This window comes from Apis laboriosa, unplaced genomic scaffold (genome assembly GCF_014066325.1).
Source record: "Apis laboriosa isolate Shangri-la unplaced genomic scaffold, ASM1406632v1 scaffold26_cov146, whole genome shotgun sequence".
Lineage (NCBI taxonomy): Eukaryota > Metazoa > Arthropoda > Insecta > Hymenoptera > Apidae > Apis > Apis laboriosa.
The window spans coordinates 3,082,688-3,110,658 of record NW_025222592.1 but is presented as its reverse complement, the minus strand read 5'-3'; the positions used below and the strand labels follow the sequence as shown (position 1 = coordinate 3,110,658).

The 27,971-nt window shown below is 25.4% G+C and overlaps 3 protein-coding genes across 9 annotated transcripts in view; 1 reads left to right on the top strand and 2 right to left on the bottom strand.

Annotated features, from left to right (window-relative positions):
• Positions 1-1,834: 1,834 nt before the first annotated feature.
• On the bottom strand, positions 1,835-10,398 carry LOC122713690 (fumarylacetoacetate hydrolase domain-containing protein 2A). 2 transcript variants are annotated; one of them, XM_043934381.1, is made up of 7 exons: positions 10,151-10,398; positions 6,813-6,974; positions 6,131-6,166; positions 3,543-3,759; positions 2,638-2,972; positions 2,407-2,494; positions 1,835-2,336 (listed from the first exon to the last, which is right to left on the bottom strand). In XM_043934381.1, the coding sequence occupies exons 1-7, from the start codon at positions 10,288-10,290 to the stop codon at positions 2,274-2,276; spliced, it is 1,041 nt and encodes a 346-aa protein (XP_043790316.1). In that variant the 5' UTR covers positions 10,291-10,398; the 3' UTR covers positions 1,835-2,273. The 2 variants fall into 2 exon arrangements, with proteins under 2 accessions (XP_043790316.1, XP_043790317.1); XM_043934382.1 differs by lacking the exon at positions 6,131-6,166 and having other exon boundaries at positions 1,836-2,336; positions 10,151-10,397.
• Positions 10,399-10,722: 324 nt separating this feature from the next.
• Positions 10,723-11,961, bottom strand: LOC122713780 (39S ribosomal protein L35, mitochondrial). Its single transcript, XM_043934546.1, has 4 exons — positions 11,820-11,961; positions 11,316-11,466; positions 11,090-11,230; positions 10,723-11,023 (listed from the first exon to the last, which is right to left on the bottom strand). Exons 1-4 carry the CDS (start codon positions 11,848-11,850, stop codon positions 10,789-10,791), a joined length of 558 nt encoding a protein of 185 aa, XP_043790481.1. The 5' UTR covers positions 11,851-11,961; the 3' UTR covers positions 10,723-10,788.
• The window catches only part of LOC122713779 (MICOS complex subunit Mic60), a 56,097-nt gene continuing 39,962 nt past the window's right edge, over positions 11,837-27,971 (top strand). For 3 of the 6 annotated variants that reach the window (XM_043934543.1, XM_043934544.1, XM_043934539.1), the window contains exons 1-10: positions 11,837-11,992; positions 12,358-12,443; positions 12,932-13,000; positions 13,314-13,529; positions 13,633-13,715; positions 13,870-13,977; positions 14,067-14,277; positions 14,364-14,775; positions 14,853-14,987; positions 25,930-26,158. In XM_043934543.1, coding sequence (XP_043790478.1) covers positions 11,939-11,992; positions 12,358-12,443; positions 12,932-13,000; positions 13,314-13,529; positions 13,633-13,715; positions 13,870-13,977; positions 14,067-14,277; positions 14,364-14,775; positions 14,853-14,987; positions 25,930-26,158 — 1,603 coding nt within the window. In that variant the 5' untranslated portion in view covers positions 11,837-11,938. The remainder of the gene's footprint in view (positions 11,993-12,357; positions 12,444-12,931; positions 13,001-13,313; positions 13,530-13,632; positions 13,716-13,869; positions 13,978-14,066; positions 14,278-14,363; positions 14,776-14,852; positions 14,988-25,929; positions 26,159-27,971) is intronic. The other 3 variants (XM_043934540.1, XM_043934541.1, XM_043934545.1) reach the window with 3 other exon arrangements.

The window sequence follows — 27,971 nt, the reverse complement described above, 5'->3', positions numbered from 1 at the left end:
TAGAATTGAAATTAAATTTGAATGTGATACTAAATTTTCATAAATGAAATATTTAATAAAATATTTTATATAATCCTATATGATTAATATCCTAAATTTGGTTAAAATATTATAATCCTAAATTTCGTTAAAATATTAATCAAATGTAATTATCAAACTAAAAATTTTATGATGTAAAAAAAATTTATAAATCATAAAATATTTTATAATTTATACATATAAAAATTTAATCAAATATATTTAATTAATATTTTTAATCCATATTAGGCAAAGAAAATAATAAAATTAATTAGATATGTAAGTCATTTTTTGAATGTATAAATTTTGCAGAACAATATATATATAATTATAGACAGAAAGAACAAATAAAGAAGAAAAAGATAGAGATAAAATAAAAATTGGAAAATTAGCGCCATCTCTAGAGTGCCGAAATACATATAAATAAAAAGAAAAACAACATATAAATAAACAATAAAAAAAGAAATAAGATAAAAATTGATTATTAGCTATCTTTTAAATATGACAAAAATATCTTTTTAAAAATACTCAAAAGATAATATTGATTAATTCTTATACTATTTTATTCTACTTTTTATTTATGAAAAAGATATTTTTAGCATTCATGAAATGGTGCTAACGATTAATTCTTGCCTATTTTTATCTTCTTTTAATCTTCTATTTAATCTTCTTATCTAAATTTTATTATACTTTTTTTGTTATTTTTCTTTGTCTAAATTTACATTTGATGTATAATTATACAAGATACAGGATGTTAATTTGATGAACATAATTTCATCATTTCTCTTTGAAAACTATAATATGTGTTAATCTTTAATGTCAAAAATATTACATTATATTGATTTTACAATTTCTAGAACGATCTTGTGGAATATATTAAATCTCAAAATATTATGCAAGTATTTTCCAATATAATGCATGATATAGCAATGAGATTTAAACAAATTCTGACTCAATAATAAAACGAATAGAAAAGAATTTTTAAAAATTATCCTATAGAAAAATGAATATTGAATATTAATTTGTTTACAAAATGCACTTGGTCCCTGATACTAATATATATATTACTTTATATATACTTTTTATACTATGTATTTATTACATGTATATATTAGTCTCATTATATTTAACAATTTAATTTTTTAATTTCTATTCAGAAAATATTAAATTTAAAATAAAAAAATTATATTTTATTTCTAGAAATATAATTTATAATGTAATAATTTTTCATAAGATTGATTTATAAATTAATATTGTATTCTAATCGATTCAAAATTTGAAAAATTGATTATAAAAATATGCTTATAAATGTTAAAATAATTACAAAAGAAAAGTTTATTTTTAATTTTTGCTTAATAAAAACAAATTTTTGTAAATAAAAAGAAATAAATAAATAAAAAAAAGCATTATTTCAAAAATATTATTTCAACTTATATATAAAATATACTTCATTTATGTCTATAAGATATTCTGCAACAGAATATTTATTTATTCAACTTCTTAAATGTAATTTTGTTGAAATTTAGTTCCAATTCCAATCATAAATAATATTGAAATTTTATTCTGAATAGAATTGCTCAAAATAAAGAATACTGAGAATGATATTTCAAAAGAATACTTTCTAGTACTCCTGAATGCATGAAATAAGAAAATGCATTGAATATCAAATATACTCTTTGTATCTTGTATGTGATTTGTATTTTTATTATGGATTGTAATCATAGATTTTTTGTTATTCATTATTTAATGGTAAGTAACATAATATAAAATAATTGCAATAAAGGAAAATTTTAAATTAAAATACTCACTTAAATGAATTTGTCAAAAAATATTTTAATATAAATTCATAGCATGTTGATAGAAAACAATGAATCTATAAAAAAATTCTCAGACGAGTTTGTATTTTTGAAAACAGTCTCTTAATTATATAAATACGTAAAATTCGTGTATAATGTAATAATAATAAGTATAACATTCTCAAAATGTTATAAGTGCATATTTAAGTTTCAGTTTTTTAAAAAATGTTCGATATTTTTACATCGAACTATTTCTCATATTATTATCATTATGTTCTAAATTGATAGTGTTGCGTTTTTTGAATCGTCGTATCATTTCTTTCGTGCATTGAATCAATTTAGAATACATCATAATTTGACCATAATGTTCTGATGTCGATTTTATTTTTGTCGCATATTCAATTTTTTTAAGGCGAATCGTTCCTGTATATTTTCTACAAGCATAATTTATTCGTCAGATCAGAGAACTTTATTTCTCAAACGACCTAAACCTTGTATTTCCGTTTCTAATACATCTCCACGCTAAAAAGAACAATAAAATAGTTGTAAATTTAAATATAAAATCAATAATATGGATCTTCAATTATTTTACCTGTAAATATTCAGGTGGTTTACGAGTGAATCCCACACCAGATGGCGTGCCCGTTAGAATTACGTCTCCCGGTAATAGTGTCATAAATCTAAAACGTATAATTGCATAATCACTGCAATAGATTTCTTGAACAGGAATTAATCAATAGAACAATGGAGTTAAGCAATTTTGATTGATAAATTAAGTTTATCTGCATAATGGAAAAGTATAAAAGTTTTGAATAATACATACTGTGAAATATAAGCGACGATTTCATGAGGCTTAAATATTAGTTCGCTGGTATTACCATCTTGTTTAATATTACCATTTACCCATGTTTTTACGGTAAGATTGTTGATATCAGAAATAGCTTCCTTAGTAACAACAGCTGGTCCCAATGGACAGAATGTATCCATGGCTTTGCCCAATAAAAATTGACCGCCATTTCTTTTCGATTTTTGCCAATCTCGAGCTGTAATGTCTTGCGCTATTGTATAACCAAAAATATAATCCTCTCCTTCATTGTTATTCAATGCTTTACACTTTTTCCCAATTACTATCGCGAGTTCTGCTTCCCAATCAACTTTCTATCAAAATAATCATAAAAATAATAGTTGATAAATTTTTAAATAGTATCATATTTAGTTTTAAACATTTTAATATTGAATTAATCATAACATATATAACATATATATATAAATAAGAATCGATATATCTTTGCTTTAATATACTTTGTTTTTTAATCATTTACTAATTAAATAATTACATACATATTACTAAGCATGTTATTAGTCAATTTTCCTATTTAAAATTTATGCAAATAATTTTCTTCGTTAATACTATTTTCTTCGTTAATTCTATTTTTAATTTTAATTTATATTTCAGATTAATATCTAATCAAATATGTTTACTTTCCTAATTAAATCTATAAATAGATAATTATCTTACAAATACAAAATTCGAATCTCTGTTTATTCAATTGATACACTGATTCTTTCTCTTTTCTTGTGTATTGTTCTATAATTAGTTGAAAAGTCTATTTAATTTTATTTATTTAATCTCGTTATATAATTATCTCGATTAAATATAGAGACGGTTTTTGCAATGATATGGAACTTTGGTAATCAACATTTTCTCGCTATTATTCTTATACTTACATCTGAAATTGGTGGAAGCATAATATTATCACGCGGTCCGATGATATTACTTGCGAATTTACTAAAAATCACAGGGCTTTCCGGTGGTGATACACCTTGTTCTTTACAATGACCAACATAGTTCAAACCAACGCAAGCCAACTTATCCATACGTGTAACTGGCGCCAGAAAATTCACCTCCACTTCCGGTATTACGCTACGTCCTTCTGCCACTATTCTATAATTATTTAACTAATGTAAAAATATAAAAACATATTTTTTTCTAATGGCAGAATTGGGCTATATTTAAATCAAGTAATTTTTTTTTAATTATTTAAATAGTAAATTATTGATTTATGTTATGTTTTCTTTTATTTTGAAAAAATAAAATTTGTTAAATATTTTTGATATTAATTATATTTTTTGGAAATAATTGAAGAATATTATTTAATCAAGTAATCAATATTATTTAATCAATTCTCAAATAGGATTAAAAAAAAAATTGTTATCTAAACAATATTTTGTCCAACTCTGCCTATGTATAACTAATTTTCATACACCTGTAAAAACAATGATTAAGAAAAAAGTAAAAAATTTCAAGTAACAATAATAAGTTAGTATGAACTACTACTATTAACCTGCATAATACAAATAAAAAAAATTATTTATTCATATAATTTCCCTTTGAAAGATTGATTTTATAAGGAAAAAGATACAAATATTAGTTGGCGATTTGAACTCAAAGATCAACTGATAACTCTTCAATTTTCATTGTAATGGCATTTTATTAATATTTAGAATTTTTATTTTTATAATAATACTTGTAATAATTTGTATTGTACAAATGTAACATTTGAATAATAATGTAGTTACATAACTAAATATTAAGTAAACTAAATATATTGATATATATAATCAATTGCATAACTGTTATTTTGTATACATTTTGCAGTATTAAAAATAATTTAAACAAATAAAAAAAAATAATATGAAAGATGTGAAATAAAAAATTAAATATGAAAAATAATGAAAATATATAATAATATAATTATAATATTATAATTTAAATTATTCAAATAATCAAAGATCAATAGAAAGATCTTATATATCAAATATTTTCATTTAGACATCATATGAAGAATTTTCTGGCAACTCAGAGTTTGCAAACTCGCCAACTGAGCACAAACAGAGCAACAATAGCTTAAATTAGTAGCAACAATGATATTTGACTTAGTCATCAATGTTGATAATTTCAAGATCAAAATAAATTACGAAATTCACGATAATAAAATAAGTTATGAAGATACTAATTAGTTATAGGGGATTTTTTTATCATTCAGGATTTTCAATGGAAAAACATCATGCAAATGATGTGTTTGAGAAACAATATAAGTGTATTTAATCAAATGATTCCTTTTTTCTGTTTTGATAAAGTTATGTCGAAACTATAAATATAATTTAATTTTTTTCTTTATCATCGTTATGTTAATTTTAATTAATTTAATAAACTTAATTTAATAAACTGTTTAATCAATCAAAATTCATTTTTTTTTAAAAATCGCGTAAGTATGTTTATCGTGATAATTGAGCAAAGGACCTGAAGAAAAAAGCACAAAACATGAAATATTATAATATAACAAAACATGAATAATATTTATGCATTGAATGTAGTATTATTATGAATGTAATATTTTCTAAATAAACATCATCATTACATTAAATAATAAATCATTTAGATATAATAAGAATGAAAATAGATTGATTCAATGCACAAAAAATGATTATATTATTTCATGTAGAAAATATGTATGTATATATTATAATTCACATAACTGCTCTGCAATAATTCTTCAATTATTCATACTTAAACGATTTAAATAAAAAATTTTCTATATTTTGATGTAATTACAATTTTTGCAAAGTTATTTTAAATTAGAATTTTAAACTATTCCACACATATTACATTTTTACATTCCATCCCTAAATTCCACATCGTCTAATATTCAAAGTGTACTGCACCAATGTTTGCTTAAATGATAATCGTTTGTAAATAAGAAGAGTAATCGATAGCAGGAATCGGTCCTTTTGAGCTGGCCAATTAGCGATCGTGAAAGAACAAGCTTTCTAAACGTCTATCGTCCGGTTTGTGAGTTTTCTCTCTGAAATAAGACACGTCTAATAGAGTAAATGATAACGTAAGATGAGAATTTAATGCTAATGCCGCGAAAGATTACAAGATTATAGATAGATTTAAAACAGTCACGAGATATGAAAAATATTAGTATAACATTGACTTTATATAATACTGATAAGTGTACATTATAGGTCGAGTATATCAGAAGAAAATTCGGAGTATATTGTTTAGCATATATTTAATTATATATAGTTTAATTATATGCTAAGAATAAGATTACGAAGAAAATAAAGAATAAATAAATATCGTATGTGCGTTACGTGTAAGTACGAACAATGGAGAATTGTTCAGTATTATACATAGAGAAAAGGACAGACACAATAAATTAATGCTATCTTATAGAAGCTTAATTTAAAGAAATTTAAAGGGTATACAGAGAATTTTGTTCACACTAAGTTCTTTCGATAGCACGAACCTCTCTATTATAGTCAACACGTTCACCTCGTCTTCCCTGGGAACAAAATGGTGGGTTATGAAATCGAATAGGTTAAAATTACTATTGATATTAAGTTTACTATTAAACTTTTTCTGAAAAGCTAAAAATGATAAAGATATATGACAGTTGCATGTACATTGCATTACGATTGTATGTTAATTGTATCAATTTTTTTCTTTAAAATATTCAACTAAATTATTGTTAAAAATATAATATGAAACTTCAAATTATTATATAATCATCAAGCATGTATTTGTAAATTTGCGGTATTTTTATAGTTAGTCTTAACTGTTTTGAATCTAATGAAATATATTTTATTTATTCAATAAATTATAATAATTCTTAGAATTTTTATAATTTAACAATTTTTTTCTAATTCTAAATATAATTACTATATATATAAAAAGAAAAAAGAAATAAAAAAAGAAAACCGAATATAGAAAAATTAATATTCATTCTAAATATTCGAATCATGATCAATCGTAATTTTTTAGTTAAATTATTTTTAACTTATTATCATGTTTTAAAATGAGATATTTTCCATTTTTACGATAATAATGTTTATACCGTTTTTTGTATTAATTAATAATATTGTGGCATGATAAGTTCCACTAATAAGTTTTTACATCATTTCGATCTCAAATTACATAATTAAGCTTACCTTTTAGCCTTTTTTAATAAATCGTCACCACCCTCGAGAAATTTTTTCAATGTATTTGGAATTCTCGAATCTACCGCCGAAACTGCGATTATGTCACCACCTTGGACAAGTTGCACTCCTAAATGTTGAGGACCACCATTTTTACCAGTGAATTGTACAAACCTATTGAAAATTAGGCATTATAATAAATTTAATAAATATTATAATCATAATAAATTTTATGATAAAATTATCTTGTTGTTTGTTGTTTAAATAATATAAAAAAATAAATATTTAAAAAAAAAGAATTATATGATAATGTATGCGAATATTGTAATAAAAAATTGCAAAATTTAAATAAAAAAATCTTTCATAAAATTAAAAAATCTTTGTGGTAAACAAAATAACGAAAAAAATATAATCCGAAAATTATTTCATGATATGAAAAACAGAATCCATATATAATCCATTATATAAATTAAATGAAAAATATTATACAATAAATATAATAAATATTTTAAGAATAAATAATAATCTAAATGATAAATTTAATGTGAAATATTCAATTTATTAAATTTATAAACTTATAAGTAAATGTAAATAGCAATGAATTATAAGTAATAAATTAATATCTGATTAAGCCAAATTAATCTAAATTCATTTTTTTTTAATATTGGTTAAATACAATTTTTCTATTTTATTAAAAAATAATGAAAAAATTATTTTTTCAAACTCTCAAATAGAATAGAATAAATAATAAATTAAATGAACTAAACAATAAATTATAAATAGATTAAAATAATAGATAAAAATTATAAATTAAATTTAGTTTAATAATTTTTTTAAATTTATTTTAAAAATATATTCTTATTAGATTTCAAATGAGAAATTTTAATACAAAATTAGGCAAAAATTAAAAAATATATATATATTTAATATAATGATAGAAAATTGACAGAAAATCATTACAAGAAAATTAATTAGAAGTTGAAAAAATTAATAGATCGTAGAATTGATAGATCGTATAGTTTTTAAAAAATTACCAAAATATATTAATCAAATTGATAAGTATCTAATTATAAGAAATCATAAGAAATAGTATTTAAAGATTTATATAATAAATTTATTTATTATTAGAAAATTAATTATTTTCATCGTTTGATTAATGGTATAAATACAATTCAAATATATTTCTTTTATAAAATAGTTCTGCATATAAAAATAAAAAATAAATGAATAAATAAATAGATAAAAATAATGAAAAATATTTTTAATTTATATTATATTATATATTTATATTATATTGAATAAATAATACGGTTAATTATAATAATTAACAATTGTTTACAATGTGATATTCTTCGCAAAACTGAATAACTGAATTTAAAAAGAAAGAATTCTTTTAAATTCATTCTTATGTGCATTTATTAGCCAAATAGAATGATATATAGCCAAATAAAATGACATATTTCAAAGCTTCGGTATTATATCAAATGTATATACTATATACAATACGAAAAGTAAGTGATCGATACTGTTTAATGACTTGATAAGATACGTTTATTAAGTTCTTTTTAAATTTAAATACTAATTTATATATAATGGGAATCCACTAAATTTTTAATTTTCATAGATAAAGAAAATTATATGGATAAAATAATATATTTTAAAAAATAACGATAAATTTTTTTTTATATTTCTATTTCAATTTAATGTAATTGGAAATATTTTAATATATAGAATATTTTTACTTGATATTTTAAATATGAATTGAAAAGAAATAGTAAATATATAACAAAAAGATAAAAAATATAATTAAGATAACAACTATTTGTATGAAATAAAAAATATAATCGCATCTAAAATAGATAATATTAAATATTATTTTAAATTTATTGGGATATTTAAAATAATTTCTTTATATACATTTACAATTAATAATATTCATATTTAATATCTGTAAGATTGTATATTTCAAGTTATCAGTATCAAACAAAATCCTGTGTTTATACATGATAAACAAGTTTAAAAAAAAAACAAAGATAAACTCAAAAAACAAAGATAAAAATATTTATATTATACAATTGTATGATATAAGAGATCGTAAAAAAATTTTAATTAATAAAATTAATTTTTGCTTAATTAGTGAAAATATGTATATTCTGAAATTGCTAAAAAAGATACAAAACAATAAATTTCAAGCAAATTATTCGCAAATGCATATATGAATTTATTAACGATTCTGCTGCCACCTGTATTTCATCTAACGAAAATTTATAAGATTTATATCGACCAATTGAGAAATAAAGAAAACCATTTATAGAAAATTATATGAAAATATAAGATATCTCAGAAAGTGTACAAATAAAATTTATTATAATACTCATAAATGTTATGTAATCGTAATCAAATTAAAATATTTAAAGAATATTATATCTTATTAGTATCAAATTCGAATCACTATGATTATTATAAATAATTAATTTCCATTAATTACCTTTAATTATATTAAAATTATTTACATTTATTTATATGATAAATATTAAGTATATTAGAATAGTTATATAATAATTAATTACAAAAATTTTTAAAATATTAATATCTCAAAGAATTCTTAAAAAATGCAAAGTATAATAATATATATTAATGCATCTAATTTCATACTACTTACTGTTTTTCTAAAGATAATTGTAAAATATTTAAACATTTATCTTTTTGTTACATATGACATTTTATGATTATTATATTTTTTTTAAAACGACGTCATATTTACGTTAAACAAACCCTTTCTTAACCGATATATTTGTACGCGACTATGTTCAGCTCGAATAGTATGTCGTAAGTATATATATTCAGATGCTTAGTGTCGATGATATAATTATATTTAATCGAACGAATTCAGATATTTGAATCGAATTAATTATTGTGTTTCTTTATAAATTAATTTAACATAATTAATCTGTACTGATTTAACAATAGATATTAAGATGTTCATTAGACATGAAAATCTAAAGATGCTTTTATAAATCTAATTAATTTTTTTCTGCATATTACTGTTTTTTTTTATTACTGATTCTTTCAGACAGTGTTCAACTATTCAACTTATGCAATTATTATTATATTTCTATTTTTTAGTTTGATATGTTTGAAATATGCTATTGAAAAAAAGCAAATTATGTCTGTTTTACTTTACGAAATTATAAAAGCATAGAAAACAGATGCACAGATAAAATCTGAAACAGGCCAATCAAAAATGTCGCGCGAAATTCGACTATTTTAGATTATTTAAAATGTAATATTTAATCATTTTAATAAATTTTCGGCTATTTCATTAAAATTTTGGATTAGATTTGATTTACCTCATGTTGACCGCTCTATTGGTAGAGAAATTCCTACCGGGTATACTAGCAGCGAAATGCGTGTTGCTTTTCTCGGCACACGAGTTTCTGAAGGTGAAGCAAGCTCTGCTAAGTAATCGTAATTTACCACGGTAAGGCATTTTTTTCGTTGATAAGGTGTCGGTTTGATAGGAACGCACGTTGTGAATGGTTCCTACGAGAGAGAAAAAAATGAGAATATTACCAACAAATGAAAAAGATAAAGTACTCGTCACGAAAGACGAACTACAACTAGTATAGTACAGTAATACAAGTGAACACATTGCGCCACTCTGTTATTGAGTTGTAGTAGGGGAAATCACGTGACACGATAAAAAATGATTCAACTTCGAAAGCAACCGATGATTGAATTTTTTTCATTATAAATGATAAATCATTAATATTTTAATCCTAAATATAATATTTATAATTTGATAGCATTGTAAATGAAATAATTTTGAAAATTTTGAATATTATATTTATTTTAAAAAAAATAAAATATATATATTTATAGGTGAATTTTTTTAATGATTTTAGTGAATTTTTCAAGGAAATTTGAGTACAAATATTTTATTTTTAAATATAAATTTTTCTAACAAAGTTTCTACAAATTACATTATTTAATATTCTTTTGGTTGTTTTCTTGTAAAAGGAAACTCTTCACGTGTATGATATGGAGTATAAGGATCATCTACATAATAGTGTGGTCTTCTCCAATAGTGATTTACCATTTTATCTAATAAAGTTGACTGTTTTGCATTACAGAAAACATGCTGTTTTAATTTATATCGCCGTTTACCATTTTTTTTCCATAATTTTTTATGACGACCAGCAAGAGTTCTGATCCATATACCCCTATAAATAAATATATATTAATAAATATTATAAAATACATTATTGAAATCTTATTAAAAATCTTACCAATTTAATCTGTAGAATCTTTTAAGCACGGTTTTCACAGTTTTTCTTTTACCTTTTTTTCTAGAATATTTTATAACTGTTCTGACAGAAGTTGTTGTAGGTACTAGTGTTGAAGGTACAATATTATTAATATCTATGTGACTGTGAACATTAATTATATTATTGAGACTAAATAATATTAATTTATTTTTATATAATATATATAATTTGTTTTAAATATACATACCCAAGAATTGGCTTTTGCTTTATATGACAAACATTATTCCAATTATAAATTGTAGAAGAAAATGCACCAAAGAATCTTTGTTGAATACATTGTGTAATAGGTAATTGTTTATGAACAAGAGAATTTGTTAAATTAATATTGGTATGCAAAGCTGAAATATAAATACAAAAATAATATTAATTATATTACAAATAATTAAAATTCCATGAAAAAATTGATTTAAACTATAAGATAAGATATTAATTGCTCTATTAAGTTAAGTTCAATATAAAGATTTAATAAGCGCGCTCTTGTTTACAATTCCATAATGTTCCTTCTGTCAGAAAATCAAAATGGCTATTCAATTTAAGTGAACATAACCTAAAACTTATGAAGTTGCAATAATTATTATGCAATGACTTATTGAATTTAAATGAATAACAGTTTACAATGAAACTACTAAATTATCATTTAATATAAAATTAGGAGTGTTAGTGAATTCCTAAAAAAGTTTCTATTACATACCTCGAATAGCGATACTAACAATACGCAACATTCTTCTTTTCCTCTAGTTCCGTCGGTAACCAGCTGTTTTGTGCCGTCGTTCCCTTTTTCCTTTGGCTGCCTGACCGGCCACCCGAAAGATGTTCCGAATTGGATTAAAATTTCCGTGCAACGGTCTAAATAGGGTACGTAAAGTAAGTAAAAAGTAAGCGATTGTACCCATACTGATTTGGTGGTTTTGCGTTACGTGAATTTGATAAAAAATATGAAGAAATTATAGAAAAAACTGTCGTTCACTATGTGCTGATAGACATTACTGTCGCGTCGTCTCCTGTATTGATATTAAATATTTCGTTATTGTTTGCTGCTATTCTGACGAGATATAACTCGTGATCTGCGTGAAAAATCGTAGTCATGTCATGATGACGATGTTTTTGCAAGTTGTCAGTGAATATTCCTGCAAACAAGACCAAGGTTGCCCGCCTCGTGTGACAAGATGGCTTAAATTTAGGAGCTTACATAATTCCAGACGATTTCATCGCCACCGTTGATCTTTCAGGTCAAAAAGAATGGATCCTCCAGACTGTATTTGACAACTAGGTATTATGAGACACGTGCACGAATTAAATACGACCAGGAATGTAGGTGAGTGAACGAATTTTCCGATTGTTTGGTAAGATGTTTGGTAATTTTTACGAGTGTCACACTTGTCGTTTGAATGTTTTTTTAAAAAAAGAGGATTTAATTGTCGTTTTTATCTTGATCATAAATAATATTTTATTAAGAAACGTTCATTAAGAAAAACTTTTATATATAAATTCCTTTAAATTTTTTTATTTAGGTTTAGGTTAGGTTATGTTTGTTACAACCTATTTTATTCAATGATTTTGCAAGTTTTATCATATTTAAATGTTTCATATGAATTTTTTTTTTGTAAAAGTTTATTATAGATTTATTATATAATTATTACATAGTAATTATATAATTATTATATAGTTTGATGATAATATTGGAAATAAAAATGAATATATGTATATAAATTGTATAATTAAATAAAATATTATGAATATTAAATCAATTAATGAAAATAAAAACTTAAATATTAATTTTGTGATCATAATTATGCGTTTTAGGTTTTCCAAGGATGTCAAACTTATATCTCGAATACCGATACATAAGTATTCAACTGATACACCAAAAAGGTATTGAAAGTTTAAATGTGAGAACATTTTTATATTATGTATATTATATAACAAAATTATATGTGTGTTATTATAATTGAACTCATTAAATTTTAATTTTTTCTTTCAAAAAAAGAAAAAAAAATTGAATATAGAATTATGTTTTATAAATAAAATAAAAATCATAGAATAAAAGGTAAATCTGTAAATAATTATAATTTTTCTAAATCAACTTAATAAATCTTTTCATATATATATATATATATTTGTAAAACATTTTTATATCAAAATGTTTATCAAATAAATTTAATATAAATTACAATATTTATTAAAGGGAGAAAAGCAGAGGAACCACAAAAACAGTATTAACTTTGACTGCTGTGGCAATAGGAGCATCAGGTGTATTGCTTTATGCAAAACATGATCCAAAATTTCGTGCAAATCTTGAAGGTTGGATACCTGGCACAGACAAGACTATTCAGATCATCTTTCAGGAGGAATCATCCTACTTTGAATTCATACGTACATTCTTTGAAACATTAAAGCAAACGTAAATTTAATTATATATTTAATATTTGAATTTTTAGTTGAATAATAAGAATATAGAAATGAATTATTTTATATAAATAATTTATTATTTTTTGTTATTTCAGAATTATAAGTTCCCTTTTTGGAGGAGATTCAAAAAAAACAGGTCAGAAAAGAATAGATTGTACACAAGTTGAAGATTATATACGTGAGCCCTATTAATAATTCCTAAATCTATTTCCTTTCTTCCTTCTTTTTTTCTTTAATTACTAAATTAATAAAATTTTTATATAAAAAATTGTTTTATTTAGAATAGTTATTATTTTGCTTACTAACATTTAACAATAATGTGTATACTATAGCACCAAAGCCAACTTTTGTACCACTCATTGATAAGAAGGAACCACCTATTAATGAACCTTATGCTGAAATAAGATTAAGTAAAGAAAAAGGAGAGGAAATTGAAATTGGTAGGTTTTTAAATTTATTATAATATCAAATTTTTTTTTTTAACAATAAATAAACATAAATAAACGTATAAAATATTTTATGTTTGCAGTTGCCGAAAAACCTACGCCGCCTCCTAAGGATGTACCTGAGGAATTAATGCCAGCAAATCTGGTGGAACTAGAAACATCATGCGGTGAAGCTGCATCTAAAGCTATCGCAGCTTATCAAAAAGCAGTATGTGTTATTCAAGATTACAATAAAGATGTGATGAGAGTTGTAGAAAGTCTTCATGCCACTGTTGGTAGCGCCATTTGGAACAGGTATTTTTTTTTAATGTGTATAAAATTTTCTCTTAACTTTTCTTCACTTAATATTATTTATTTGTAATAAATTAAAATATTTTTAGACTAAAAGATTCAACTGAGAAGAAGAAAGAGGCCGTTAAAGAAGCAGAAGACCTTGCCAATGAAGCAATTGAATCACTTAATAAAATATATAATTTAATCAAAGATCCTAAATTTGACGCGCCATCGCATATGAAAACAGCTGCTCGAAGAAACATTAAGAAAATCATGGATGATGTGGACGAAGCAAAGAAAAAATATCAAACGGAAATAGAATGTGGGAATATGGCAGAGCGTTATTGGAAACAAGTCAAAATGGCTCGTGAAAATCTTAACGAAGAACTTCAGATACTATTTCCTAATATCAATATTCATGAAAAAAAAATTACTCTTGATGAAAATACCTTTGATTTGTTTGTTTTGCATATGTATAATAAAGTAAGCAACTTGCAGAGGGAATTAGAAAAAACAAGGGTAAATATTATTACAAAGTTCACATTAAGTATTCAAATATAAAGTTTCATAAATTTAAAATTCGTGTTTCATTACAGACGATCAACGAAAGTAGAATCAGAGCAGCATTAAAGGCAACAGGCGAAACAATGACTGAAGAGAGATTGCATACTTTAGTGTGCCTTGAGTTGGACAAGGAGAAACAGATCTATGAGAGTGAGTTCAGTCAAAAGGTAGGAGGATTAATATTACTTCACCAACTTTCGATAACATAAAAAATTACTACTGCAGTAACTGCATTGAAAATCATATATCTGTAATAATATATATATGCTGTTTCTACATATTACAATACCGTGGTTGCATTTATCGTATGAAATAACGTTTAATTTTCAAATGTGGTCGAAGAAAATTCAAAACCGCTGTGCACCATGTAATAATTTACGCGTAATGCTGTGAAAATTCAAAATTTATGCTCTCACGCATTGTTTGGAAATTATGTGGTTAACTTTCGGTGGGGATATTTACGAACAGCGTATAAAAAATAATGACATCCTCGATAATAACTCTGTCGAGATAATGCATATGCTCGTTATTAAATCATATGAAATGAGATTCAAATTAATACGAATAGACCTCCAATCGATATCAGTCTCTAAAGGCAAACATCGCGATGAGTACATAGAGATTCATGGTATATCGATAGAATTTGGCATTGGAAAAGAACCGTAGCTTATACTATAACACACTTGGTCGTTATGTACGGATGCACATAGAGGTGTGGCGTATCTCATATCCCTCTGTGTATGTATATGGATGTATATCTGTCCGTTTGGTAAAGGATGATGGGTGGAGAGGGATGGAAGAATGATTCTGCCACCCTTCGGGCTTTTTATCTATTTCCATTTGGCCCAATGCCAATACTTCGCTAGAGGCAGGCAATATTATCTCTTTAGACTAGCCTTGCGGTATATTCGGTATGCACGCGTCTAGTCACACCGAGATATCCTCACTCAGAGGAATCACTATGACTTATTGTCATCATAGTTGTCTCCGGAGTTTGTCCTTTGCCTTCGATTCCATTGGGGCTGCGAGTTATGATTCTGCCTTGAATTATAGAGAGAATAGAATGATAGTGTACCGATTGACATATATTAAATATACAGAATGATTTATTTGATTATTGTTTGAAATATATTTTACTTTCAATTTAGGTTTCTTATTAATAGATTTTTATTAATAATTAAAATTAATTCAATTTTAAATTAAAAGAATATATCATTTACTTTATCTTATTTATTATTGAAATAAATGTAAAATTTTATGTTATTTATTTTATATTACTTAATTATTGATAATTAATTTGATCTAATTAATAGTTACTTGATCTAATAGTACAACTTGATCTAATAATAGTTTTAATTTTAATTATAAAAAGATATAATATTATATCAATAATTGTTGATGTGAATGGTTTTGAGGAGGATCTTTTTTTAATTTTTTATTGATTGGTAATATTTTCTAAAATTAGTTATTTTCTTAATTTATTTTCATAATCTTTACAGTTAGTATTTATTAGCTAATATATATTTTTTATTAATCTTCAATTCTTTTAGTATTTATCCTAATACAATTTACATTGAAATATTGTCGTGTTGAATTAAATATTTTTGAAAATAAAAATAAATTTGTATATCATATGATTTTCTAATCTCAGTGAATAAAGACAAGTTTTTTTTTTTTTTTTTTTTTACTGAAATGAATTGAAAAATAATTATACAATTCTATTTTTGAAAGAATTAAAAGTAAATTTTTATTTTTATTTAATTATTAAATTAATTATATTTTAAAGTAAATATATAAAATGATGTTTACAATAGAAATATGTAAATTAGAGAAATATTTATTTTTTTTAAAGGTTTAAGGTGTTTGAAATATACATATCAAACTATTATTGAAATGCAATTAATATAAATTTGCACAATTCGATAGAAAATAATATATTTCCAATATTTCTGTGTTTTGTGCAAATCTAAATAAAATCACGTCAAATAGTAAAATTTTCGAAATCGATAAAACTCGAATGCATTTACGAGCTTTAAAAAGCTCGTTCGCTCGAAATGATTTGCTGCAATATCGACGAATCCTCTTTTCCCTCGAATAACCTTTAAGTTCTGGAGAAAACTTACATCTACATCCGTTGTTTCGCATCTTGTTTCAAAATTGAAGAGATTGTAGAAAGAACATACGAGTTTTGTAACGTAGCTGGTGAATAATTTCTTTTGTGTCCTAATCGAGAAAAGGGAAGCCGGGCGACGGGAAGAGAGAATTTTTGACAGAAAATTCCTATAGACCTCTGTGGAGGAGATGGGCCGCGATGAAAGGGTGGACCTACTAAATTGTTACTCAACATTTTCGCATAAAATATTCCTTCTGTTCGTTGGCAAGAGTTTCGTAGTTAACGTTGTATGCTTCTCTCCTCAAAGGTTTTCAATTTTCACCAAATGAGGGACAAAGTTGACGTACAGTCTTGTTCGTAAGTATGTGGACACATACTTCGAAATTGTAACAACAAGCGTTCACTTAAAAAATTTCACTTAAAAATTTCACTTAAAAACTTAAAAATTTTCACTTTTATTTAAATCTTCGATTTTTCTTCGACAAATTAAAATTTTCTTTAACAATAACTTATTTATTGTATTTCAAACATTGACAGACAAATTTAATTTTGGCAATTTCTTAATTTTCCTTCGATAATCTTTCTGTCATAGATATTTCATATATTTATCAATTGCTATATATTTATCAATTGTTTAACTTTTATCAATTTTTTATAGTAGTGTTAGATCATTGATTCGTCTTTATCTCAACAATTAATTATCACTAAGTAGTTAAAAAAAAGCGATAACCTCGAAATCCAGAAAAATAGAAGAATTTTTAAAAAAGATTCCTATCGTGAAAAATAGGATTTTAGTATAATTTCTTTTATATATTCGTAATAATAATTTACGTAATATAAATATTTTCGTCACACTATCTCAATATTTCAATTATAATCTAATAAACAAATCTCGATCGATATTATTTCAAAATTCTTATATGTTATATGCATAAAATTTGACATTATTAATCTTGAGAAACAATGCTATCATGCTTTGTCGCGTTAGTTGTGCGGGTTTCTTCCTTTTTAATAACAATTCAATCACAAAGGATATGTCGACGGTTTTAGCATCATTCTTTATGGATACGGGGAAGGTGTTTTTCTGCATTCTTCTTTGTTCTGGTGCACCGCGTTCCAAACATCTTCCTCGATGAATTAAACATTCATACGGAGCACAAATTTTGGCGTCAAACGGAATCCCTTATCATTATTCGAAGGGAATATTGATCTCTGTATCGAATTGGAAACACGAGTCGCGACATGATTCTGATTCTTCTTTGTAAATATTGCGCCAGGTGATATAGTGTAGATGTGAAGGATAAATTTTATGTAAATTTGTTTGAAACGTGATATTTTTTTTTGAGGTTATTATTTTTACCCCATTTTATATTATTTCGCTCGATATCATCAAGAGGATTAAATAATAAATTTAAATTGACGTTACGTGATAGATAGATATATCATTTGTGGTATTTTTATTATTCTCTATTTCCTGTTGAATATTACCAGAGAGTATTGATATAAATTAATATCACTGGCTGGATGAAATTTTAATTCAATTAGAAAAGATAATGATAAGAAAGATAACATATTATTTAACTTACTGTTATTTTATTGTCTGTTAAATTATAAAAACTATAAGAAAAATTGATCAGTTTAATATTTTAAACGAGTATAACAAAACGATATATACATTTCGAGGAAGTTTAATAATAATAAATTGAAATAGAACTTTTCGAATTTGCTTTTGAAACGATCAAATTTTCTGATAAAAATATATATATAATGAGTTTGATTCATTCCGAAATGAGATTACCGCGTTTCCAGCCCGTAAATTGTGATATTCCTCAGTTCCAACCAGATGTAACGTTTTTCATCTTTTCACCCCTTTTTTTTTCTTTTCGTTCCAACGAAATCGATTAGCCCGTGTTGCGCCCTCCCATTACCAAGTTTATGGCCGTAACATGGAATAATTCGGGGCCCGGTCATAGGCATATCAGTGAGAAAAAATCATCCCTAACGCGATTTCAATTCGAATTTATCCCGGGGATGAGACTTGGAAATTTGGATCGACTTTCTTCGAATTAAGAACGGGAATTTGGGTTAGGTGGACAAACGAATTGATGTTAGGAGATGTTTATGCTTGTTGTTAATATTGTAATCTATTTATTGATTTTTTTTTTAATCTCGAATATTCAATTTTCATGTGATGATTGAGAGCATGGTTAGAGAGGCTTATGTTTTATATTATAAAATGAAAAAGAAAGAGTGTATTTTTGTAGTAGATAATTAAATCGAGCAGAAAGGAATAATTGGGTGTAATGTAAGGATCACAATCTGTACTCTTGAAGGATATTTAATATAATTATGTATCTTTAATATTTCATTTTTTGGTAAAGATCACAGTGCATTATATTCTTTCTAAAGAATAATAATTGTGATGTTATTTCATTTCATTAATTCCTTTTCCTATTCCAATTTTATAAAAGTAAATGTACAACTTTGTTATAATTATAATTTCAATTTTTTTAAATTCGAAAAATCAAAATGTTTAACAACAGTTGAGAAGAAAAGGTTTAAAATTTATAAATTTATAAATTTATTCGTGTTTTGCATACGTTGCAACGTGATTTATAAATAGATCACAGAAAAAGAAACTCTGAAAATCTGAAGGGTTGAATATCGTACAGTGGATGTTGATTTATTATCTGCGAGATCGATTGGCTCGAAGCATCCAAAATCCGTGAAAAATGGCCGTGCAACGGATGTTTGAGTTTTTTTTATGGCGAAGCATTATGCCTTTTTTCTCGCAAGAATAGTTTCGGCCACGATTTATGCTCGTGTCCTTTTGTGTTAATCTTACTTATTCCACGTTACTTTTTTTCGAAAACGTTATTCACGATAACATAATTTTCCCTTTCTTTTTCTTCTCTTGTTTGAATAAAGTCTTTTTGAAATATGGAAAAAAAGAAAAAAAAAAAATGTGAAAAATTTAGGTGCATGAATTTTGTTAGAATTTGCGTAGGCAGCTGTGAAGTACCGTGTCCTACTATATACGGGTTAATACTACTTAAATTCTTTCCCTTGCTGTTCCTACTATGCGCTGCTCATTAATTTAATTAATCTTATTTTGTTAATAAGAAATATTAGTCTTACTTTATTTTAACCTACTTTTTTAGTACAAATTTTTTTTTTGGAATATAACAAGCAAAAAAAGAAAGTTGTATCGAGAAGAATATTATTTTCTATTCTTTGCAATTTTAGCTACATTTACAGGATTGGGCAGTTTTTATTAAAGCAGAAAAAAAAACACGAAGAATTACTTCAAACAGAATAAAAAATAAATCTGATAAATTTTTTAATACATATATATAAAATAAAAATTTCATCTCAGAATTGCATAGATCAAAAAATATACATTTAAATTTAGACAAAAGAAAAATAGCTTTTAGAAATAGGAATTCTGTATAAAAACATCTTTATATTTTCGTAACAGATAACAAATATTTAAGTGATAAAATAACAAGTATTAAGATAATTTATCTTTCAAATATATTCAAGATGAAACAATACAATGATTTATCATGAAAATATGATAAATCATAATTCTTTTCGATAATATGTCCAATCCTGTTTTAACGAACATTTACATTACAGTTTAATGAACATTTATTACCATATTCATTATTTTCCAAAATGGACATCGAGCGAAAATTCTGTAACACATTAAACATCCAATCAACAATAAATTAAAAAACACAAACAATTTAAAACTTTCAACACGAAAAAAACACAAGTTAATAAAACCACTCTTCAAATTTTGACTTTCAATCCATCCCTCCTATTGTCACTTTGACGATAGATTTCGAAGAAAATTCGTTCCATTGGATAGAATATCGAAGTGTCAAAAATTCTGCTGTCGGCTATCTTCTCTCTCTCTCTTTCTCTCTCTCTCTCTCTCTCTCTCTCTCTTCCCCCATCTCGTCGTCAATTTAGAGGTTCACAGGGCCGAGAATCGGTGACCGTTGAATATTAAAATATCGACTCGTTGCGTCAGAGTGGATCGGGATCCGGTTCTCGACCCGTGGCCATCAGTCCGTCAAACCGAAACTATTACGGCCGGATATCTTTTCAAGCGTCGATCGGAAATGGACGTATCGATCGTCCCAAGTCGATTCCACACCCCGTTATTAAATCCTTGCCTTCCACTCGATTTCGTTAAGGTGGAACCCGAAGAAGGTGGACAAACGGGTATGTAACACGGGTTACGCGCAAGTCTCGTCTTTGGGATGTTGAAAGTTTCGAAGAATGACACGGGATTATGTGTTTCGTTTTTTTTCAAAGAATTTTTGATATAATTCTTTTTTTTTTTTCTTTTTTAAGCATATCTTCATTTTTAATTTTTGGGAAAATTTTTTGTAACACTTTAGGTCTTGTTTTTATTTATTAAATTATGTTAAATACTGAAAAAATATTAAAGATTCATCATACAATATCTATATATATATATATTATTAATTCATTATTTATATATTGTTGTTATATTTATTATAAGGTGTCTAAAAAAATGTTAGGAATAATAGGTTAGATAAAATAATGTTTATAGATATTTATGAATATTTATAAATGTATATGATGGACATTAATATTTAGATTAAAATGTGATATATTGGTTTCATTTATTGCTTTAATAATTGGGGTTATTAAATATACAATCTAGAATGTTGAATATTTCAGATAGTGGAAATTAAAGTAATTTGATATTTAAAGATAATTAGAAGTGCATATATATGGCATACATGAGGATAAGTGTATAGGTATGTATTAAAGTATAATTAAAGATTATAGAGATTAGATAAGAAGAAAAACATGGTTGTATAATAAAGTTGCAGAATTGTAAAGCGATAATATCATTACGGTATCATTATTAAAAAAAATTGTAATTAGATATTCTTATAAAAATATCTTATAATTTAAATAATAAAAATAAATTTTAATATGCATAATTACATTTTATAAAGTTCATTTTTTAAAATCAGCATCATTATTTCAATTATCAATAATTATGAATTAATATGTCTTTAAATGTTTTATTAAAGAGTTTTTTATTTGAATTCGAATGTGGTGTAAAACATTTGGCCAATGATAGATGCTTTCTAAAGTGAAGTGTCATTTGTTAAGGTTTCATTAAAGGATGGGTGACCATATGACGTTTTTTTCCAAAGGATATTTGAATTTATTTCCTCTTCGATTATTAAAAGAAATAATTAGAATTTCCAAAAATTGTTCTCAATTATCTTTTATATGTTATTTATTAATTAGACGTATTTTTCAAAATTATTCCTGGAAAAATGTTTATAGTAGCTATAAACATTTTTAGTGATATTCTTCCAGTTCCAACTACTTCGTGGACAGTGTCCATCGAGAATCAGTGGTGAGAAAATAATCTACTTACCTTCTGCAAACTGTGTCTTCCCTCTGAGAGAGGTAATATCTCTCTGAAGTTCAGTAAAAACCGTAATGAAATTGGGACATAGAAAAATTTCTACGTTTAAGGAAGCAATTCTACCATGTAGAGGATGATTCTATATAGGGAGAGTGTTCTAGGTAGGGAGTAACAACAGAAACTATTCAATCTTTGAAGAAAGGGAAAACAATACAAAATTACAACAATGAAATTAGGAATATGTTATAGAAATGTATATCATATATATCTAAATGAATCATTATAATGATTTTTCCATCTTTTAAAAATTAAAAAATGCAAAATTCATAAATTTCGATGAAGATCACTTCGATAAAATTTAAATCAAAATATCCAAAATTTATTTCGCACAACAATAAATATTATCTCCCCCCCAAAAAAATTATTAAAAATATTATATCTTTTATAATACGTTTCCATTTTTCGCTATATTCGAAACCAGTAAACACATTTCAGAATTTCTCTTCGTTTCTTTATCTGAAATAGAACAAATTGACTTCTATAAATGGAAAGCTTTCGCGAAATCGAGCTTCTCTTCCCCCTCTAATCCGAAAAACTAGACCGATATTCTTTCGATTCCATTTTACCAGTTATCACGGCAGATGGCCGGGTGGACGGTTTTTGATTTTTCAAAACGGATTAGAGAACGATGCATCGGATTAACATAGTTCGCACGATGCCGCGATGAAAATCTCTCTTTGTTCACCTATGTTTTTTTATTTTCTTCGTTCTGACCGCCGCGCGCGATCACTCGTCCGATTAATTTAATTTCCTCGCCATGAGAAACACCACCGAGGTGTCAGAAATCATATTTTCCTGCTTTTTTTCTGCTCTCTCTTTCTCTCTACGCTTTTCTTTTTCGATGTTCTTTTTTTTCTTTCTTTCTTTCTTTCTTTCAACCCCTTCGCGCCTCGTTTCGTTTCGACTGGAAACGCATTCGATGGCCCATTGTATTCCAGAGAGACTCGTTCTCTCTATTTTAGTTTCTTTTTTTTTTTTTTTTGTTTTGTTTTATTGTTGCTGTTTTCTATGTTTCTTTGTTCCCTTCGGTGAGGCTGTTCGATTTTCACGCCCGGGAGTACATGACGAATTTTCGAGTTACGTGAACAGACAAGGGCTGTCCTCGTGACGAGGAGACGTGTTCGAGAGAAATTGTTCGGAACCGATTTGGTTGTTAGGAAAGGATCTTGTTTGAGTTCTGTTGGTGAAAAGCATTTTAAGATGTTGTTGAAGAGATATTTTTTTTTTTTAAATGTTGTATATTATTATTATTCTTCTTCTTTTTTCATTTTCATGATTAAAAAATATAACAATATAACAATAATTATATAAATTGTATAACAGATAAAAGAATGTGTATATATTATTTTTGTAAATATTTTATTGGTGGAATTTATTAATCTTGATATATATTTAATTGTAATTAATAGAAGAAGTATAATAAATAATATAATAAATACTAATATTAATTAGTATATATTATATATTATTAGTAATATAATAAATACTAATATTAATATTAATTATTAATATTACTAATATAATAAATGCGACGAATTTGATTATGTTTTAAATTTTTCTTTTTACATTTTCTTTTTTTTTGTTATTAATTTAATAATAATTTAATAAATTTAATAATAATCATAATATAAACGAGTATTTATACTCTATTCTAAATTTCGTAACAGTTAATTGAATTTCTAAAATCAATAAAAATAATAATTTACACACTTCGACGAAAATCTATCAATTTCTCAAACCAATTAGCAATCGAAATCAACTTTTATTCCGTTGAAAAGGACAAAACGACAAAAAAAATAATTTTTTTTTTTCATATTCACTTTACACATAACGAACACTTCTAATCCCCAAGATTAAATCGCCAATTGATTCGATCGCGTCTCTGTCGAATTGATGGAAAATCCAATGCTTGTATACGAGGATGATGATCCCTAATCGGGAGAGGGGGGGATCGATCAGGATTGGCCAATCGAAGGATTTAACGGCTAAGTATCTCGTGCTCTTCAGTCTCCACGTTGTTCACTGTTGTCTCTTACCCTCGACATGGCTGCTTGTCGAGTCAGCCGACCGTTAATTATTGACACGATATTCCCTTGCATAGGGAAGAAGGGTGGATACAGGCGTGTGCATTGCCCGCCAAGCGGAAAACGAAAGCGGAGAACGACGAAGAAAGCTGTGGATATTAGGGCAGATGCTTGGCTCGCTTGTCAATAAGGGTGGCGAGCCTCGAGGCGCAGATAATTAGTCAAAGTCGTTGTTGGTCGGTGGTTAAACTCAATCCTCGATTCGATTGGATCGAGGATTTTCGAGATGTTGAATTTTTTTTCTGAGGGAAATAGATTAATTAGATATATGGTAGGATTTTTTTTTATTTTTTATTTAGGTTTATTTATATTATGTACATTTATATTTAGTTAAAATATAACAGTATCTAATTTTTTTTTTTTATACAGGAGTATTTAAAGTTATTACACACATTTTTTATTTTTTAAATAAAGATAGAGAATTTGTATGAAGAGATCAGAAAATAAATAGAATTCACGAAATTTTTAAATAATAAGTACATACTTATTTTTAATTGAGCATAGTTGATTTCATAATTTTTATCGAAGAAATTGAATTGTTACAACAAGTTGAAGTCGGAATGGATATTATATGTAATTCATGGATTATATATTTTTCCATGTCTTGTTTAATTTTTTTTTTTTTTTTTAAAATTCATTCTTGTATTAAAAATTTTTCTCATTGTTAGAGCTTACGCGGGGATGGAAAATGTCTGACATTTTTCACAGAGGACGGTCTCACAAACGGTTTCTTTAAATATTTTCCCGTACTCCAAGACACCCCGTGTATACTTTTGTTCTCTGGATGAAGAACTCGAGGAATCAAGTCGTTCTTTCCTTGTTTACGCCCTCGTTGCCCAAAAGCAATGTTTTGAAATATAAGGGGCGGTTTCGTTGACTGTCATTCTTTGTCCTACATCGAGCTACGCTCCAGGCTTTCCTAATTCTTAACGCCGTTTCTTCAACTGAATATTACGATTTTATTACCATCATGATTCAGATAAATATAAAAGAATATTTTGAGATGCATTTTTTCTTAGATTTTTTTTTTCTACATTCTAATTCAAAATATTTACATTTTGGAAATATCAAATTTATAGATAAGAGGCACAAAGAGTTTTATAAATTATTTTTGATTTACATTATCTATCAAACTCTAGATTTTGTCCATTTTCTTCAATAACATTCAAATTTTTCTTTCTTTGTATCTTAGGAAAAATTGAATTTTCATTTCTTATTCAAAGACAAAGATAAAAATGAATTTTGCTAATTCCAAAAATTTTATCTTTTTCTTTAATATTTCTATATCTTCCATAAAAAAATAATTCAAAATAAAAGAAACTATTCAAAAAGAACGAAAATAAAATTTAATAATCAATAAGAAATGAAAAATTATTGATCCGAGATTGAAAAAGGATTAATCAAAATTTGTCCCTGTTTTGCAGTTGTTGGAGGAGCAGAAAAAGTTCGACGACGAACTGCGGCGACAATTGAAATTGCAAGAACAAGTGCATGCCGATCATCTTCAGGAAACGATTACGTTGAAGGAAGAAGAAGCGGAGAGGAATCTTCAACGTGCGCTCAACGAGCAATCCGAGCAGGACAGTATAAAACACAAGGAACAACTTGCAGTTGTCATTGGAAGGCTACGTGGGGTTGAAGCTGCGTTTAAGAGTGAGTACTTTTTTTGCATGTCTTTAGCTTGATAGTTTAGAGAAATATAACGTAATGCAAATGTATTCGTTACTCTTATGCAAAAACTATATTTGGTGAAGAGAAATTTCAAAGTATAACTAGAATTAAATATTGAAAGAATATGTTTCAAAATATAATTACTTTAATTATATTTATATAGGGAAAAAGAGAGTTCATTTTTCTTTGATTTTCTGTTTTATAGAATATTTATAGGGGTAATAATAGATATTGTTTTTATAATATTTTAGAATAGAAAAATTAAATGAGTTTTATAACCATTTTATGATTTTAATTCAACAAATCTAGCTTTTCTTTTCAAGTTTTAAAAAATAATGTGCATCATAAATTTCACAGAAATTTTTTATAAAATTTTTTTTATATTAAATTATTTAAATATTGAAAAGTATTTCATAAAATTGCTTAATTTATATAGCATTAATGTTCTAAAATTAAATTTTAGAAAAATTTGAGAAAAACCTTTAGTGATTCTATTTTGATTTTTATATATGTAGATTGAAATTATAGGTTGATGAAAATCTTAAATAGGTCTGTATAGCTTGAAAGATTAAAATTATAAAATATATAAGAATAATGATAAAAATTTGCCAATATAGGATGTTAATATAGGATATTTAATTTTTAAATTTAACAAGGAACGAAAAAATGTATAATATCAATATTCTAATCTATGAAAATTACATTTTTCATAAAGGAGAATATTAGAATTTTAAATGAGTTAGTTTTTATTTTACGAAGTAGCAATCTTCAAACCAAATTCTTTTTTTAACAAGCTTCTTATAAGAAGTTTTCAACTTTCTTTTAAAGTTATCATCAAGTGATCTTTTAATTTAAAAATTCATAAGAATCAATGTAAATATATATTCTTGAACATATTCTTGAAATACATATTCAAAAATTCAATTATTTAATAATGGAAAAGATTATCTTTTTAAACAAGTCTATGTCTTTTCATCAAATAAGAATATATTTGTTAGAATTTGGCAAAAATTGTTCAAATTTGAATAGTAAAACATACAAAATTATCAAATTTTCAAAATTCTTAAAATATCATATTATATCTATATATGTATAAGCCATAAAGCTCATAAAATCCACATAAGATTAAAAAGATTCAGAAAGCTTACAGCAATCTTAAAATTCAAAAATGATGAAAATCTCTCTCTTTCTCTTTGTCTTTTTTGAAATTGAATAATGAAAGGATTTGCAACATTCTAAAGGTCTAAAGATCAATAATTATAGAATTATAAAAATATACTTAGATGTATAATATATAAAAGATAACACACTTTTATTACATCATTTGAATTTATATACATCTAAGTTCCCAATGTAAAAATTCTACAATCACTTTATCTTCTTAAATAAATCTAGAAAGAAAGAGAACCAATTAATCAAAATATAATAATATTATTTCATAATAATACTTATATAATTCCATAAAACGTTTCAAACATTCAGTAAAAGTTACAACATATTTCAAAGTTATACGCATAATCCAGCTTTTAATTTCCCTTGCTCGTTCATTTTGTTTGGCCTGTGGGCAACTAAAGAACCAAACGTAAGTTTCTGGCAACGTCTTTGTCGCGTTCTATTATCTGGTTGCTTAATTACACGAGCAAAAAGGCAGATCTTAAGTATTGTCGCCTCCCAGAGATGTCTGATCCCACGTTGACCCTTTCTCCTTTGTCTTCTCCGCGCAACGTGATATTTTCATTATTTGGAATGGATATAAATAAGTTAAAATAAAACTTTTTCACGAATCTGAAATAAT